Raw genomic sequence first — 16,137 nt, 5'->3', positions numbered from 1 at the left:
GCTAAGCAGCCTGTAAATCCCCCGTAGAAATCCTCATATATACTCCCTCCGTCCTAAAATGTAAAAACATTTTTAACACTAGCATAGTGTCAAAAACGTTCCTATATTCTGGGACAGAGGGTGTACTTCGTTAGAGGTTTTTAAGGGATCGGTTAGAGATGAACTTATGAGAGGGCGTATTGAGAATAAACTCTCTGGCTTTCACATGCTCTTCTTCTCCCACCTTTGGTGTGTTCCTGCCCAGGTTCGTGAAATAACCCTGCAGGCGAGACAAAAACAAAGCCATTTCATCAGATCCCAGCCAAGTACATCACGCACCCACGAGCACGACCAGGCACGCACGGCAGAAGCGATGGGCGTCGTCTCGGCGGTGGCGGACGCGGTGGTCGTCCTCTTCTCCCTCACCATCGCGGTGGGGGTCCCGCTCATCGACGCGCAGGCCGTCCTCTCGCACGACGCCTACCCGGCGCAGCTGCGGGACCTCAAGCGCTGGTACGCCGCCGAGTTCGACGACTACCTCATGGCCCACCCGCCGCCCTTCTTCCGCGGCCTCTTGTGCCTCGAGCTCGCCTTCCTCTGGCCGCTCTCCGTCGCCACCGTCTACGGCGTCCTCGCCCGCCGCCGATGGGCCGCCACCACCTCCCTCATGGTCGGCGTCACCACCCTCACCTCCCTGGTAACCCCCATCCCTCGCCCCCTCCCCGCTCTATTCCCCGTCCACGATTTATCGAGAGCATGTCGGTCTGCGATTTATAAATGTGCCGCCTATCCTTCGGATCTGCAAAATCAGAGGTCAACTCCACAGTAACCCAATCACTCCGCGTCTCAGCAGAGCATTTCTAGATGTATGTTCATGACAAGTTAGAGACAATAATCTGGATCTGCCTATTTCATGTGAATGAATGATCTGATCCGATGCATGGCCGTTTAAGCTTTCTTACTTGGCAATTGAATAGATCAGCATCTCTAAATTTTCAGTGTCGCCAGATTCAGTCAATCACTACCATATCACTATGGTGATTATCTTGGCTTCGCTCCTAATAGTGATTGCAATTGTTTCAGTCGGCAATATTTGGCGAGATGCTGGGCTCAGGGAAGGCAACGACGAAGCTGCTTCAGATGTATGTTCCATACGCCGTGTTTGCTGTCATTGCCATCCTGCGCGGTCTCTGCTCATGCTCGGCGCCGGCGTCGCCGGCATCTTCTGCTCGGAAGAAGAGGGTCTAGATTTGATTTGCATTTCTGACATTTTTCATCGATAAAACATTCAAGTTTCACTAGGTGTAAGATGCTTTCTTCTGAGGCTGTACCGTCCAACCTACTCCCTCCGTTCGGGATTACTTGTCTCGAAAATAGATGTAACTAGAACTAAAATACGTCTAGATACATCCATCTCTACGACAAGTAATTTCGAACGGAGGGAGTATCATTCAACACCCAGTGGAAATGGAATGTCCATACTGCCATTGTTAAATTTTGTTCACAATTTGAAAAAGATTGTACTGCATCTGTTCTACTTCTATGATAGATCATGTTCAAGAGAGCATCTGGTTTGCCATAATTATTTATTTTATTTATAGCAATATATACCTGGCGACTTGCTGTGGGATTTCAAGCAATATTTGGCTTTTCTATATCAGAAGATAAACAACAACGAAGACATATATCAACTCTTCATTAGCCATACACTAGCTAATATATAAGCTGCTAGGTTTGTGAAGTTGTCTATCTTACAGCTTGGTTTATGAAAACAAGTCTCTTGTTGTCGAGCAAATAAATTTGAACTTACACGAGTAAATTTGTGTCATTGCTGTTATGAACCTATACAAGGTAGGAATTAATGTTGTAATAAACTTATGATGAACATTCGTAATGTGAGGAAATTTAGGTACGAATTCCTTAGTGGGGAACACATGATACAGCACAAAGCCTCCGAAAGTAAGCAAACAAGTACAGTTGCCTAAAATACATGGTAATAAGGGGTACATTATACATAGACACAACAGGATACTGTACATCGATATCATCCAGATACAGTCACTGCAGATATACGTGCTATATACTGGGTACTCTTCTATTTATTTCTCATACTGATACTGACAATGCCAATACACACGAGCTAGCAGAAACACTGCAGTTCGTTAGACCGACAGTAGCTAGCAGAAATAACTGATACCAAATAGAATCCTCCCGAAAGCTGAACTAAACACGGCAATGACGAAAATAAGACCGACACCAAGATAATATGGTAGCATCATCACCAAAGGCGGCAGTGATCTACTCGACTGACTGATCATGGCCGACATGGACATATATATACACATATATAACAACAGGCTTGCTGGTAAGGATTCTCGGGGCTGCTCGGCGATGGATTACTGTCCAGACTTTGTGTTCTTCAAGTGGAGCTAGTCCATCTTCTGAGCCAACAAGTTCATGTCATCTGGAACCACAAGGTTGCTGGCCTCCTCGCCGAGCCCCCCTTCATGCAGCAGGTCCTCCCAGAAATCATCATTTAGCTCTCCACTGGGCCTGCCTCTCAGTTGCTCCGAACGGCTGGAAGCGACACTCTGCTGCACCTCAGCTCCCTTTGTGTCGACGGACGAGCTTTCAAGATCGGATATGACACCGTTCACGAGCGAGTCCACTGGCTCCTGCTTCTCAAACATTACCTGTGACCCTTGTTCCAGGGTAGAGCCAGTGCCCATGCCATCGACAGCTTCAGGTCCTTGGTCGATGCGGCGCCGTCTTTTATTTGAGATGGCATCTTCAAGCTCCTTCCTCATCTCACTCTGGGAGATCAGCTGGCGTATGAACATGGGATTCTGCATGACTCGCGCCAAGAATGACATCATCTGCTGTTGCTTCTGCTCGGTTCCTTGCAGCCTCTTTTCCATGGCTTGCAGATCTGACCTTGTGTTCTGTTGCTCCTGTCTGAGCTTCACCACTTCAGCCATCAAGAGCTGCTTGTCCCTTTTCAAATGATCTATCTCCACGTCATGTCCAAAGTTCCCCACCTCAAGGTAAGAGCCAAGAGATTGCTGATTCTGAGACCCATGTGTAGGTTTCCGGCGCTTAATATTTCTGAGGAGGTGCCTCTGCCCTCGCAAGAATCCCTCATTTGCAAATTCCCACCTGTCAGGATCCACCTTTCTGAAGCCCTGCCAAAGGCAATAACAACCATGTCAGAAATCGGATAATTAAATAAGGCAAAAAGAAGGTTTATCCAACAGTAAATTAACCATTCAGAATTTAGATAAACAACAGTGGCAAAGAGAGAGAGAGAGAGAGAGAGAGAGAGAGAGAGAGAGTGGGGAAGATGAGCCTGTAAGAATATCTAATTTACCTCTTTATGACAAGTTTCAGTTCTCATGATACATTTTTCAGTTTGCTGGTTTCAGTTCTTCACTTTATTTGTCAACTTTCCTCTTCATCTTCATCCTTTAATATTGTATGAACTGGAAGCTTACTCAAGGCAAGATGAAGTATCAATAGGAAGATTTTACTCACTTCATACATTTTACATTTGCTGATTTCAGTTCTTCACTTTATTTGTCAACTTTGCTCTTCATCTTCATCCTTTAGTATTGTATGAACTGGAAGCTTACTCAAGGCAAAATGAAGTATCAATTGGAAGATTTTACTCAAGGCAAACAAATGAAGTATCAACTGGAAGATTTTACTCAAGACAAACAAATGAAGTATCAACTGGAAGATTTTACTCAAGGCAAACAAATGAAGTATCAACTGGAAGATTTTACTCAAGGCAAACAAATGAAGTATCAACTGGAAGATTTTACTCAAGGCAAACAAAGGAAGTACCAACTGGAAGATTTTACTGAAAAGATCACGTGATAGCGTAACTAGAATGTGTTACACCTACTCGGAGCTAACATCATCATGAAGCATTCAGCTGGCGACTGCACACATGCTCTCAAAGACTTATAAGGTCAATAAAACTACTACCCACAGATTAACTCATAGCCCAAATCTCGTAAAATCTGAAGGTTCTCCTGGAATCTCCTGGAAATGCAACAATCATCCTGTAAAATCTGGTCTTCCAACACCCGCAAGTTTCTAGGATAAGAGAATAATGATAAAAGAATAACCCAGAGTCCCACACTATCGGCAATGCTACCACAGGCAGCACAGATACTAGTATACCAAACTTCCTCTTTTACTCTTTCTGATCTCTTGGCCAAACTATCAAATGCTACTACGGGCAACACAGACACTAGCATAACAAACTTCCTCTTTTACTCTTTCTGATCAGATCTTTTGGCCAAAATATCAAGGCTTTCAATTTTGTCCGTCTTCAATTTCACAATACAACTATTTTAGGCTTTTCGCCTATTTTCAATTTTATCATGTGCTTGTAAATTCCAAATTGCACTCAACTAATTCTGTAGGCTTGGGATTTGACTCAAGCACTTGCAACTTTGGTTAATTTGAGGATTTTTATAACCGCTGCCTAAACTGAAAAACAGCACACACGAACTACCAGCTGGCTGTGAGGTTATCATATGCTTGTACATTTCAAGTTGATATCAACTGACTCTGCAGGTTTGAAAATAATTGTGGTTGCCATAATTTTGAGGATTTTTATGGATTGTTGCATAAAACGAAAACATCACACAAACTACGAAGTATCGGCTATCATCCTATTGGTTATTTCTTCTTAGGTACATAGGTGAAGATGTATGTGATATCTTGCAGGATAACTTGAGTGAAGTTAAAACAACATCCATAAAGATGGAGGTTTATAGGGAGCAGGAGCAGAGCATGTGTCTATATGAGTACTTTGTTGTTAATGGTAGCTAGAATTTGAACTATTAGACTGCATTCGCATTGGACCTCCTGTTCGCCCCCAAAGTCCCCCTAGGCGCATTGCCACTGTTACCCCCCAAACCATTAGGGCTGCCAATCACCCCCTAATTAGCTTGATCTATAAATCTATAGCTGTTCCCCTGCCACTCCTTGTAAACTAGAGCCAACAAGCGGTGGCATCAGAGGCCAGGACTGTGAACATGAGGCGAAATTAGATATATAAAAATTTCAGTAATCCCAGGGTGAGCAAATAAATGCTCCAGTACTTTGAGTAATCCCAAGCTCCACTCATTCCTAACCCTTGTGGTTTACTAGCAATTGGCATCATTCAACCAATCAATTTAGGTACAAAGGGCCCAAAGCAAAGCAGCAAGGGGAGGGGTGGCAGTACTTACATAGGTGTTGAGCTGCCGGACGAAGCTGGAGAAGTTGCTGTGCTTGAAGTACCTCGGCAGCAGCAGGGTGGCGAAGAGGTGCGGGTCCCAGACGACGAAGCTGTTGCTGGTGGCGGTCCAGGAGACGACGGCGTCGGTGGCGGGGTCGTCGACCATGTCGTAGGTCTTGGCGAGGAACGGCGTGGGCCCGGCGTCGCCCAGCCCGTCCATCGGCCTCGGCGCCCCTCCGCCTGCGGCCGCCGCCGGGTCGGGGTCGGGGCAGCGGCGGCCCTCCACCTTCACCGGACTCATCATCATCCGGTGGCTCATGGCAGCGGCAGAGCCCACCGCCGATCGAGGACCGCGCCTTGTGACAGGGGTTTTTCGCCCGTGCAAGCCTTGATGTGGCTGGCGCAAGTGGGCACGGCTTGCGCGTGACAAAAGGGCGGGGGGGAATGGGCGGCCTGGTCCCGTGACGAGGCACGCCTAGCAGCTAGCAGCTAGCAGCAGCAGCGCTGGGGGAGGCGGATTGAAGCAGGGAAGAGAGACGCGGAGAGACACGTCGCGGGCGTGATCACCGTGACCCCGGCGAGATCTCCGCGCGCCGCGGACGGAATCTGACCGGCGAGGGCGATGGGTGCGCCGCGCAGGAAGGCAGCGGCGGCGGAGGAGGGAGGGTGGTAGCCTGGTAGGTAGGTGGCGGGGCGGGGTGGGGACTGGGGAGTAGCCGTAGCAGTGGCCGCTTTGGGGATGGAAGGTTCTGGAAGCGGTGCGCGTGCGAATATGCGGTGCGGCCATGTGTGGCGTGGGGATCATCCTCTCCGATCAGAGAAGATCAGGGACGCGACGCGTGCGTCACCGGGGAGGGAGATGGGCCGGGCCGGGTCGGGCCCTGGTGGGCCAACATAGGCCACAGATAACCGGGCCGGGCCGGGGCCGGTCTTGGCGAAAGTCGTCAGTCGCGTGCGTCCCCACCCCACCCCGTCCCGTACGAGCCTTCGAGGCCAAGGCACGAACCGACCCGCCCGACCCGACCCGGCAGTTGGGTCTTCTTCTACTCCCCATCCGCCCCACGAGAGGAGAGACGATTACGAAGCGTGCCCAACTCCATCTGCTTCCTTTTCCTCTTCCCCCCGTCCCCGACGACCCCCGGCCGAAACCCTAGCGAGGCGCGATGTTCGGGTACCGGAAGGCGCCGGACCTCGACCTCGAGGCGGGCGGCTCGGCGGCGCTCTACCCGGGGATGACGGAGGACGTGGAGCTGCGCTGGGCCTTCATCCGCAAGATCTACGTCATCCTCTCGGTCCAGCTCGCCATGACCGCCGCCGTCGCGGGGTTCGTCGTCAAGGTCCCCGCCGTCTCCGAGTTCTTCGTCTCCTCCAACGCTGGCCTGGGCCTCTACATCTTCCTCCTCGTCCTGCCCCTCATCGGTACAGTAATTATTATTGTCGAGCCTCCCCGGCTTGCCCCCGGCCCCGGCCCCTCTCTGAATTCGGGTTCGCGCGTTGACTGACTGATGGAATTGCTTGCTCCGTTCGCGCTCCGCAGTGCTCTGCCCCCTGCGCTACTACCACCAGAAGCACCCCGTCAACCTCATCCTGCTCGGCGTCTTCACCGTCTCCATCAGCTTCGCCGTCGGCATGACGTGCGCCTTCACCAGCGGTAATAACAATAGATCACCCCCTCAGTCCTCTGTTACTTCTCAAATCATTGCTTGTTTGTTATTCATCTGTGATTGAAATTAACCATAGGTTGTTCTATAATTGATTGGGCATGTTAACTTGTGATGAAGTAGTAGTTGTTTGTGTTAATTGTGACGGATGGATCGCTTTTCTCTCTTGCATCATTCGCTAGAATCATTGTTCCTGAAGTAAAATCATTGTTCGTTATGCGTGTGCTACTTGATTTTTGTAGTTTGACTTGGTGAGCATTCGGATCAGTTGTGTTAGGCTATGATTATGATTGAGCACTAATGCCACGCCATGGTTTTGTTTGTCCCTTGCATTAGCCTCTGATTTCTTGCTCATGTCCTCGAATGATTGCTAGATGGAGTTTTCATTTGGTCTTGTTTGAGTATCCGCAACAGTTTTGCATGATAATAGATTACTAGTTGATGCAGACTACTCCTAACATTGAGAATCTGTTCTTTTGTTGTCCACACAAGAAATAGCTCATGCTGATGGTGTTTTCATAAGTACAACACATTTTTATATAATAAATTTTGCTTTCCTACTTAGGATGCAAAGCAGAAGTATGTCTATGACTCTGTGCATGTGCCTCTTTGGTACTACAGGCAATAATTGAATGCAGTGATTCCTGATCCATCTGTTGATTACATGATCCTATTGTTTGTACTGGCAGCAAGTTTGATGATCCTATTGTTTGTACTGGCAGCAAGTTTGAGTTTTCTCTGGGTCCATGGTTTTTACATATATATAGGTTCCCGATGTATTACTATGCTAATCTTGTTTGTACTATACTTCAGATCAGTGAGCAAAGTTTTGCAAATGCCGTTCTAGTTCCTCCTTCCCATTATATTCTGATAATTCCAAATGTTAGTACGAGTTGATACTTGTTCAGTTTCCTTCTTGTTGACTCGAAAGGTTGCCTTGTTTGTTTAGAAGTGGAACCCCTTGCCTTTTTTATTCCCATTCATACATTTATGACTTATCCCTGTTCCAGTTTTGGGGGCGACTCTATTAACATTTTCAAAGTGCTAGAGAGTTCTCCTTTGTGTGGTTTCTGCCTTCATATTTTTTAATGTGCATGTAAAGAAAGTCCTACTATCGATATTTACTTTCATAATACAACCACCTGAGGTCTATATCATCAGATGTACACTAAATTTCCAGTGAATGGCACCGCCTTGTTGAATGTTTTCTTTGGGGGTTCTAGAATCTGAATGGCGTGTTCCAGAGCTACACAATGCATCAATTCTTATTAGCAAATGTCATTCTAGTTCCTTTGATTTTGTTGTGATAATTCCAAGTCTTTTGTGACTTTGTGCTACCACTTGGGGCAAGGTTTTGAGGTATCAGAAAATCTATAATGCACTCATCCAATACAAAAGCATTTATCATATCACCAATTCTGTAGAGTCGGATCGATCCTTCTTTTCCTGTTGTTCCCTTGTCGAAACGAAGTTGCCTTGTTTGTTTAGCAGTCGAACCCTTGTCCTTTTTCTTCCCCTACATTTAACCATGTTGCAGTTTTAGTTTTTGAACCAAAGGCGCCATTCCATTTACCTTTTGAAGAGCTAGAATGTGACCCAGTGTGTGCGTTTTGCCATAATATTTCTTAATGTGCGTGTTATAAAGTTCCTACCGTCAGTATCAACCTTTGATAGTGCAACCACTTTAGGTCTATATATTGTGTGTACCCTAAATATTTAGTGAATGGCACGACCTTATTGAGCGTTTTCTCAAGGGGTCTAGAACTGCTCTGTTGGGGTGTCTCAGAGAGTCAGAGCTCAATTCTTATTTAGTTCAGGAATTGTTAACTCTCTGGTTTTGAGTGTTTTTGTTGGACATTTCCACTAAGCACTTAAGGTATCACTGCATGTTTGGATGTTGTGTTAGTTACCTCTTTTGGATTTGATGCTGAGACATCACTGATTCTTGTTGAGAATGAGGGCTTTGGCATTACTCCTTTCTTGTGAAAGATCTTTTGATTGTTGGGATATCTGAATTACATCGGTGAAGTTTGGACTAAAAATAACAAATTCTTTCAGCTATGATGATGCATGTTCTTCTGTCTTCACTTCATCTATGTCGTCAGTTGTCATACTCTCCACAGGAGTTGTGCACATCAACTCAACATAGGGCAGGGCCTCTACTGTGAATTAATTATACTATTGTGTGTGCACAGGAAAAATCATCTTGGAAGCTGCAATTCTGACAGCAGTGGTGGTGATCAGCTTGACTGCCTACACTTTCTGGGCTGCAAAGAGAGGCCATGATTTCAACTTCCTGGGCCCGTTCCTGTTTGGAGCTCTTATGGTGCTGCTGGTGTTCTCACTTATCCAGGTTGGGCAGCTGCACCTTATGTCCCTTCTATATTCCTTCAGATGGATACTGCAAAACTACTTTCGATCACATTGTTTCGTGCATGTGATATACTCACCACACTTGTGCTGGCAGATCTTTTTCCCACTGGGCAAGATCTCCACCATGATATATGGGGCCGTGGCGTCGATCATCTTCTGTGGCTACATCATCTTCGACACGGACAACATCATCAAGCGCCACACGTATGACGAGTACATCTGGGCTGCCGTGTCCCTCTACCTCGACATCATCAACCTGTTCCTGAATCTGATGCAAATTCTGCGGGCAGCTGATAGCTGAGCGCACCTTGCCCAACATCGCATGATTTAAGTCCACTAGCTTGTGCATATCAGAAAATTCATGAATGCCCGCAGATACCTGTAGGCATGTACAATCGTTATCAGTAAATTCTGCCGTCCTAGACTCCATCACATGTCTTGTTTCCTAGCTTCCTGGAGTATGCAATGTGTGATTGAACCAAGCTGCACGATGAAAATATACTCACTGGTGCTTTGTGATTGCAAGGCACGTGAATTTAATTCCCTGCTACGAAATGTTCCATTTTAATTCCGCTGAATGTTGCATATTGGCACGAATGCAAAATCCTGGGTGTTTTGATCTTGTGATATGTCCTCTACTCGAGTGTCTTCAAGAAGGTAACGGTGCGCGCACCATGGAAACGAACCTTGTGAGACCAAAGCCACGGCTCCGCTCGAATTTCATATGGCGTACTACTGTACTCGTGTTGATGCCGGCACCACCACAACCACCGCAACGGGGCTCCGAAAGCCACAACGCCGTGCCACTTGCTTCTACTCTGCCGCCTGCACGGCCACTGCCAGACAACCGCACCATGCCAACGGACTGCACACAACGGATCCAGGCGATCCAAGGCTGGTTGGTGTGTCGGCAAGGAGAGTTCATTTAGAGTTGTCGTGCTCTTTAGAGGTGACTGGCATCGGTCGGGACACGATTTTGTTGGTCAGTTTAGGACAAAGCACTTAAGAGTTGTATTGTGTGCGTTCGAGCTGGAGGCATGTGGTGAGAGCTTGCTGGAATTCTTGGATTCCGTGCCTTCTATAAAGCTATATGGCACGCAGTTTGCATGCTCTCGAGAAAAGAAGAAGCCAAATTGTCATAAAAATACGTATAATCCCCGTCGGTTCTAGCTGTGCATTCCGTTATTATCGACAACGTGATGAAATTATTTGGACGGTGAAGAAAGAGGCACGGGGAAACAGGTTTTGAAGCGACCGCGCCCAGAATAGATGCCTCCAGCCATGACCTCTAAATGACTTGACGTCCATGGCTGGCGGAAGCTATTGAGACACCATTCCTTGGCCCGGACACCATCGTCGACCCGCCCGTCCGTCGTCCGTAGTCCTCTACCTGCTGGCAAGGAAAAGCAGGCGCCGATCGAAGGTAGCCGCGGCCATGGGGAAGCACGATCACCACCACCACCACCACCACCACCACGACGTGGAGGCGTGCTACCCGCCCGACGGGTACATGATCGAGAGCCCGGAGCTGCGCTGGGCCTTCATCCGCAAGGTGTACGTCATCGTCTCCATCCAGATGCTCGTCACCGTGGCCGTCGCCGCCGCCATGAACCTCACCGACTGCGTCCGCAACTTCTTCCTCTCCCGCACCCCCGCCGCCCTCGTCGCCTTCATCCTCATCCTCATCTCCCCCCTCCTCGGTCGGTACCCAACCCTATCTCTGCTTCGCTTTCATTCTCCATGCATGCGGTTGCTGACGGACGCCGTTGGTAATGAGCGCAGTGATGCTGCCCATGGTCTACTTCCGGCAGAAGCACCCGGTGAACCTGGTGTTCCTGGGCATCTTCACCGTGTGCGTCAGCCTGTCGGTGGGGCTGGGGTGCCTCACCAAGCGCGGGCCCATCATCTTCGAGGCGGCGGGGATGACGCTCGTCGTCGTGGTCTCGCTCACCGCCTACACCTTCTGGGCGGCCAGGCGCGGCCACGACTTCGAGTTCCTGGGGCCCTTCCTCTTCGCCGCCTGCGTCATCCTCATGCTCTACGCCATCGTCATCATCCTCTTCCCCATGGGCAAGACGGCCGTGCTCGTCTACGGCTGCATCGCCGCGCTCATCTTCTCCGCCTTCATCATCTACGACACCGACAACCTCATCAAGCGCTACACCTACGACGAGTACGTCGCCGCCTCCATCACCCTCTACCTCGACATCATCAACCTCTTCAGGGCCATCCTCATGGCCCTCGATGCCGCCGACTGATCTTGATCAGAGCAAACCAGCCAAACCTAACATGATGATTCATTCGCCTCTGCCTGCCTGGCACATGTATGTATGCTAAACTAGATGCCGTATGTAGATTACCATGGATGGAAAGTTATTACGTGCTCTCAACATGAGTCACTGTGATTGGATATTAACAGAAATGTAGTATTGCCAATGAAATCATTATTCGTTGCGACAGTCTGGAATGATCATCGACAAGCCAAGCCAAGCATCATCAACACCAAACTCTCGAGGGAAAAGGGATATGGATATGAATTTTCTCAGCAAGGAACATTTGTTTCGTTTGTCAAACAAGCCCACACGCAGAAATTGCAGCCTACAGGAGGCTAACTGGGCTCTTAAATACCTCATGTGTAAAATAGGGGCACAAAGTTGCCAGCATCAACCACCACAGTTAAATGTTTACACCCACTGAAACACACTATCTTAGATGGGTCTGCTTAATGTTCTTCTATCTTCTTCAGGTCCTTCATATTTGTTGTGTCCACACTGGCAAAAAAAATTTAAATCAAGTGTTCAGGAGATGAATCACAAGTAATGACTGATTTTCATCAAATGTGTATATGGGGGGTAAAAATCAGTCTGCAGTATCTATGAAGTGATTTTTTTTAATCTACGATAAGGGAAATAAGAGCTTAAACTTAGCCATTGCCTCGATACAGTAATGACTTGCAAATTCAGTTCTGATTTGCTAAAATAATGGCTTTCACCCTACAATTATCTTTTCTTTCCAAAATAAGCTGTTACTAAGAATATACTCCCTCCGTTCCTAAATATAAGTCTTTTTAGAGATTTCAATGCGGACTACATACGGATGTATATAGACGTACTTCAGAGTGTAGATTCACTCATTTTGCTCCGTATGTAATCCGTAGTGGAATCTCTAGAAAGACTTATATTTCGGAACGGAGGGAGTACAACACAAATACTCCTGGGATATTGTGCAGCTTCAGGAACTAATGATACTGATGCCTGATGGCACAACTAATCACAGATCTCCCACAATCTGAGCAGTCCAGCTAAAAGGACAATATAATATGTGCATCCAGACATCCAGTGCAAATTATGAAATACTAGGTGCTAACAGAACTTACGTGGTTCCATAAAGCGCGATCTTCTGAATTTTTGTGATGTCAGCTCCGCTTTGATTGTCTTCGATAAACATAGTCAGGCTGGGGTGGCAAAAAAGGGGTTATAAGAATCAGATAACAGTACAAAATGCCTGTTACCCACCTGCTAGAGAGAGATGCACATACCTGCGAACATTCTGGAACTTCACATACTTTAGCGTGACAGGCTTACTCTGCAGAAAAGAATAGCCAAGGCTCATCAATTTGAGGTAATGCATAAGCTAAGACATGGGCATCAAAGAAAAGAATATCAAAAACAAACTTAGATTTTAGGATAACAACATACTTCCAGTAAATGGCTGGATGACAGGTCAACACTATCACTTGGAGGGAAGTCATTGACGTTGCTGCCAATCAATACAGAAATTTATGTCAGGCATAAGGGAAAACCCAAAACGTTTTCAGAAGTCGGTATCAATGAGCTTCAGTGAAACTAAAAGGAAGTATACCTGAAACCCATATGCTCTCTGTTGGAGAAGAGTTTAACTGTCTTTGGGCCTGTGTTCAAAGAAGATTGCATTAACTATTTGAGAAAGCATCAACACACCCAAGAGAAATACTGAAGTGGTTTAAGAAAGGGGCTACTACTTACAAACTAAATACGTCACTCCAAGGTAGAGAAAAAGAAGCATGAACACAAAAAAGTGGTAAGAGAACAGCAGCATGCAGCCTAGCATGCCCATATCAAGCTATATATTGTTGTAAAGCGTTGAAAGAGAAGAACTCTTGAGCTTTTCAGCATTAAACAAAACTAAATATGTTGAAAGAGAAGAAATATATTTTTCAATGGCAGGAGCATATGCTCCCATGTGCCAAAGTGTTCCGATAAGCAACCATCTTTTTTATGTACCATGGAACACTAGACGATAGGTCAGATGGTCACCACATAGGTCCCAACAACTAACATCTGACCATAAATTTACAGAAATAATTGTACCCTCTACTAGCATTTGCAGACCTGACATCAGAAAAGAGTGCCCTAGCCAACTAGTGTATCAATAACTACAGATATTAGCTGTAAATTGTCAATTTTATTTATAAACGAAGAAGAAGAGGCAAATCAAAGCGTCCTAGGCCACTAGATCATGCCATGTTTTTCCCCAAAATGGAAGGAGCCCCAGACTCTGCACTGCTTTAATGCAAACACCATAAATAACAATATCTTCTATTTAGCATTAAACACTAGACGATAGGTCAGACCAAAGTTCAAAAAATCGCGTCTGGGTGCAAAGAGCCGGCCGGAGTGACGCAGCGCTTTGGTCTTGCGCGCTTGGAAAAGTGCAAGGCACCCCTACGCTTAGCGCCTTTTTCATTTGGGTGCGCATACGGAGTGGCGAACTAGACACAAGTAGGTCCCTAAACACATAATTAGCGCCCAGCGCCTTTTTGAATTATGGGTCAGGCACACATGAGGTCTAAAGAACTTACTTATCATACATTTACAAAACTTAACTTGTGTGCAACCGTCTATTAGCATTCACAACAGACTAAATCGAGCCCCCTGGTTCGAACAGAAACAAGTCCTCCTTGACCTCAGAAGAAGAGGCTTTAACTCTAAGTAATCAATGTATGCAGCAACTAGCATTTGTGCAGTGACGTTGAGTTACAAATCTCACCTTCTTCCTCGGGGCCTTTGAAGAGCGCGGAATGCAGCTTGATGACCTGCATGAAGGGGATGTAGATCAGCAGCTGCTCGTCCGAGTCGCTGGCGAGGTGCAGCCCCTCATCCTCCCTGTAGCCCTGTTGAAAAGCACCACTCATGAGAAACGCAATCGGCTCTAGACTAGAATCCGCAGGAGGGTTAACACAGCACACATACACGGCCGTGGCACGGCGCTAATCTACGAAACCCTAGGGGGGAGTTCCCCCGGCGAAAATCGAACGGGCCGCCGCCGGATCGGCGCCGGGGAAGCGTCTGGCCGCGGGAGTTGACGCGGTACCTGCTTGAGGGCGTTGGCGATGCCGTGCGCGGGGTCCTGGTTGAGGCACTCGACGCCGGTCCAGTCGATGAAGTCGACCAGATCCACCTGACCGCGCGGCACCGACGCGGACGGGGCGGGCGCGGCGGCGGCGGCGGGCGCGGTGGCGGCTGCGGTCGGCGCGGGCGCGGTGGCCATGGATGGCTCCCGGAAGCTTCTGGAAGGCCGGGCTAGCAGGGGCGGACGCGAGAGAGACGGCGGGCTTGCGCTCGGGCGACTTGGACCTCGACTCGTCTCGTCTCGTGCGATGACGACTTGGGTTGCGTTGCGTGCGAGCTGCGGTCGGGTAGCACCCGATGCCTTTTCTTTTCCTCTCCCACTTTCCCTCCCGGCCTGGGCCTGGGCTCCCCGTCCGTCGCGCAGTCGGGCCCGTTCGAGTCGAAGCCCATCAGGCCGGCGGAAATCAGAGCCCACGCGGCTAGCACATACCGTCGAACCTGCTGGCTGCCCTGGTGCGTGCGGGGAGCGGAGGCTGGTGGTTTCGTTTAGTCCCACATCGCCTGGCGAGGGAGGGCGAGAGGCTCGGCGAGGCTATAAGAGGGAGGGGGTGGCGTGGGTTGCAACTCATACCTTTCTCGGCCTTTTGGCTAAGATCAAGTGTAGTATCTGTTCTTATCAGTTTAATATCTGATATGTGGGCCATGTGCTTACAACGATATTAAATTTATTTTTTGTGGAGGAGGGTCCACAACAGTGGCTTGCTACTGGGGCCCTCGTGTGTCGCCCGGGCGTTGCACTGCTACCCGGGCCTGGCGCACCCCAACCAATTCAAATACAAGGTTTGTTTGTTTAAATTAGTGGACTGTTCGTTCTGGAGCTGTCTAAAATCGGAACCGAAGAAAACCTGGCTCTCCTTTAGTCCAATGTTCAGGTTCAGACTCCCTCCACGGCAGCATCTCTTTCTGCACCGCACCATGTGCTTGAAAAATAGGAGCAGCAACAGGATGAGGAGTGAATGTACTTGAATTTCTTTGTTTCTCCTGTGTCCCAGTACACTGATCCAAATGTTTTTTTTTCAAACACCAGTTCTTCACGGCAAAAACAGTTAAGCCGTTCCAAAATTACTCGAGAACAAATTGCGTACTGATTCAGTTAGTTCCTTACACGAGTCACAGTCAAGCGGCTCATTCGTACTTTGTTCAAGTTGTCTCTGTTCGTAATTTTGTTCATAGTGATTCTCAGCAACAACAAAAGATGTTCATAGTCAACAACTAGATGCGATGCCATCTACTTCTGTCGGTGTTCTAGGATCGAGGGTACCTAGACCTGCCTGCCCGCGGCCCAGCACATGACTTCATCGACGACTCTACAAGCAAGGCCCTCGCGAGGCGAACGATATCAAGACCTCTCGGGGAGCAGCCCTCCTGCCTCCGAGGAGCGGAGATCTCTATGCAGGTACCCCACCTCGTCAGGCTCGCGATGACCTGAGCATTGACCACCAAGGTCAGGTGGGCGCCAGCGGGCGCAGACCAGGATAGTTTCCTCTTTGATGCTAAGGAG

The 16,137-nt window shown here is 48.0% G+C and overlaps 5 protein-coding genes and 1 non-coding gene across 6 annotated transcripts; 4 read left to right on the top strand and 2 right to left on the bottom strand.

Annotated features, from left to right (window-relative positions):
- Positions 1–198: 198 nt before the first annotated feature.
- On the top strand, positions 199–1,594 carry LOC123113667 (sigma intracellular receptor 2). The gene is made up of 3 exons (XM_044534970.1): positions 199–676; positions 1,063–1,321; positions 1,427–1,594. Exons 1-2 carry the CDS (start codon positions 206–208, stop codon positions 1,225–1,227), a joined length of 636 nt encoding a protein of 211 aa, XP_044390905.1. The 5' UTR covers positions 199–205; the 3' UTR covers positions 1,228–1,321; positions 1,427–1,594.
- A 1,163-nt stretch (positions 1,595–2,757) lies between these two features.
- LOC123113665 (heat stress transcription factor A-2c) lies at positions 2,758–5,989 on the bottom strand (the record flags this gene model as incomplete). The annotated part of the gene is given in 2 exon segments (XM_044534968.1): positions 2,758–3,161; positions 5,223–5,989. Coding segments are annotated over 2 exon segments (713 nt in total), but the record flags the coding sequence as incomplete, so codon positions are not given.
- A 257-nt stretch (positions 5,990–6,246) lies between these two features.
- LOC123113666 (protein LIFEGUARD 2) lies at positions 6,247–9,786 on the top strand. Its single transcript, XM_044534969.1, has 4 exons — positions 6,247–6,631; positions 6,750–6,863; positions 9,069–9,226; positions 9,341–9,786. Exons 1-4 carry the CDS (start codon positions 6,376–6,378, stop codon positions 9,545–9,547), a joined length of 735 nt encoding a protein of 244 aa, XP_044390904.1. The 5' UTR covers positions 6,247–6,375; the 3' UTR covers positions 9,548–9,786.
- Positions 9,787–10,233: 447 nt separating this feature from the next.
- LOC123113663 (protein LIFEGUARD 2-like) lies at positions 10,234–11,705 on the top strand. Its single transcript, XM_044534966.1, has 2 exons — positions 10,234–10,946; positions 11,029–11,705. The coding sequence occupies exons 1-2, from the start codon at positions 10,682–10,684 to the stop codon at positions 11,502–11,504; spliced, it is 741 nt and encodes a 246-aa protein (XP_044390901.1). The 5' UTR covers positions 10,234–10,681; the 3' UTR covers positions 11,505–11,705.
- A 51-nt stretch (positions 11,706–11,756) lies between these two features.
- Positions 11,757–14,907, bottom strand: LOC123113664 (PITH domain-containing protein At3g04780). Its single transcript, XM_044534967.1, has 7 exons — positions 14,599–14,907; positions 14,275–14,398; positions 13,108–13,156; positions 12,945–13,005; positions 12,785–12,831; positions 12,623–12,700; positions 11,757–12,017 (listed from the first exon to the last, which is right to left on the bottom strand). Exons 1-7 carry the CDS (start codon positions 14,773–14,775, stop codon positions 11,969–11,971), a joined length of 585 nt encoding a protein of 194 aa, XP_044390902.1. The 5' UTR covers positions 14,776–14,907; the 3' UTR covers positions 11,757–11,968.
- Positions 14,908–15,203: 296 nt separating this feature from the next.
- Positions 15,204–15,400, top strand: LOC123117964 (U2 spliceosomal RNA). Its single transcript, XR_006457592.1, has one exon. It is a non-coding gene; the product is annotated as a U2 spliceosomal RNA (small nuclear RNA).
- The last annotated feature ends 737 nt before the right edge of the window (positions 15,401–16,137 follow it).

This window comes from Triticum aestivum, chromosome 5B (genome assembly GCF_018294505.1).
Source record: "Triticum aestivum cultivar Chinese Spring chromosome 5B, IWGSC CS RefSeq v2.1, whole genome shotgun sequence".
Taxonomy (NCBI): domain Eukaryota; kingdom Viridiplantae; phylum Streptophyta; class Magnoliopsida; order Poales; family Poaceae; genus Triticum; species Triticum aestivum.
This window is presented reverse-complemented; position numbering and strand designations above follow the sequence as displayed.

Coding starts and splice junctions, on each gene's coding strand:
- LOC123113667 (XM_044534970.1), top strand. CDS start 206: ATGCTCTTCTTCTCCCACCTTTGGTGTGTTCCTGCCCAGGTTCGTGAA. Junction 677..1,062: donor TCACCACCCTCACCTCCCTG/GTAACCCCCATC, acceptor CAATTGTTTCAG/TCGGCAATATTTGGCGAGAT.
- LOC123113666 (XM_044534969.1), top strand. CDS start 6,376: ATGTTCGGGTACCGGAAGGCGCCGGACCTCGACCTCGAGGCGGGCGGC. Junction 6,632..6,749: donor CCTCGTCCTGCCCCTCATCG/GTACAGTAATTA, acceptor CGCGCTCCGCAG/TGCTCTGCCCCCTGCGCTAC. Junction 9,227..9,340: donor TGGTGTTCTCACTTATCCAG/GTTGGGCAGCTG, acceptor TTGTGCTGGCAG/ATCTTTTTCCCACTGGGCAA.
- LOC123113663 (XM_044534966.1), top strand. CDS start 10,682: ATGGGGAAGCACGATCACCACCACCACCACCACCACCACCACGACGTG. Junction 10,947..11,028: donor CCTCATCTCCCCCCTCCTCG/GTCGGTACCCAA, acceptor TAATGAGCGCAG/TGATGCTGCCCATGGTCTAC.
- LOC123113664 (XM_044534967.1), bottom strand. CDS start 14,775: ATGGCCACCGCGCCCGCGCCGACCGCAGCCGCCACCGCGCCCGCCGCC. Junction 13,006..13,107: donor AGAGAGCATATGGGTTTCAG/GTATACTTCCTT, acceptor ATTGATTGGCAG/CAACGTCAATGACTTCCCTC. Junction 12,701..12,784: donor AAGTTCCAGAATGTTCGCAG/GTATGTGCATCT, acceptor TTGCCACCCCAG/CCTGACTATGTTTATCGAAG.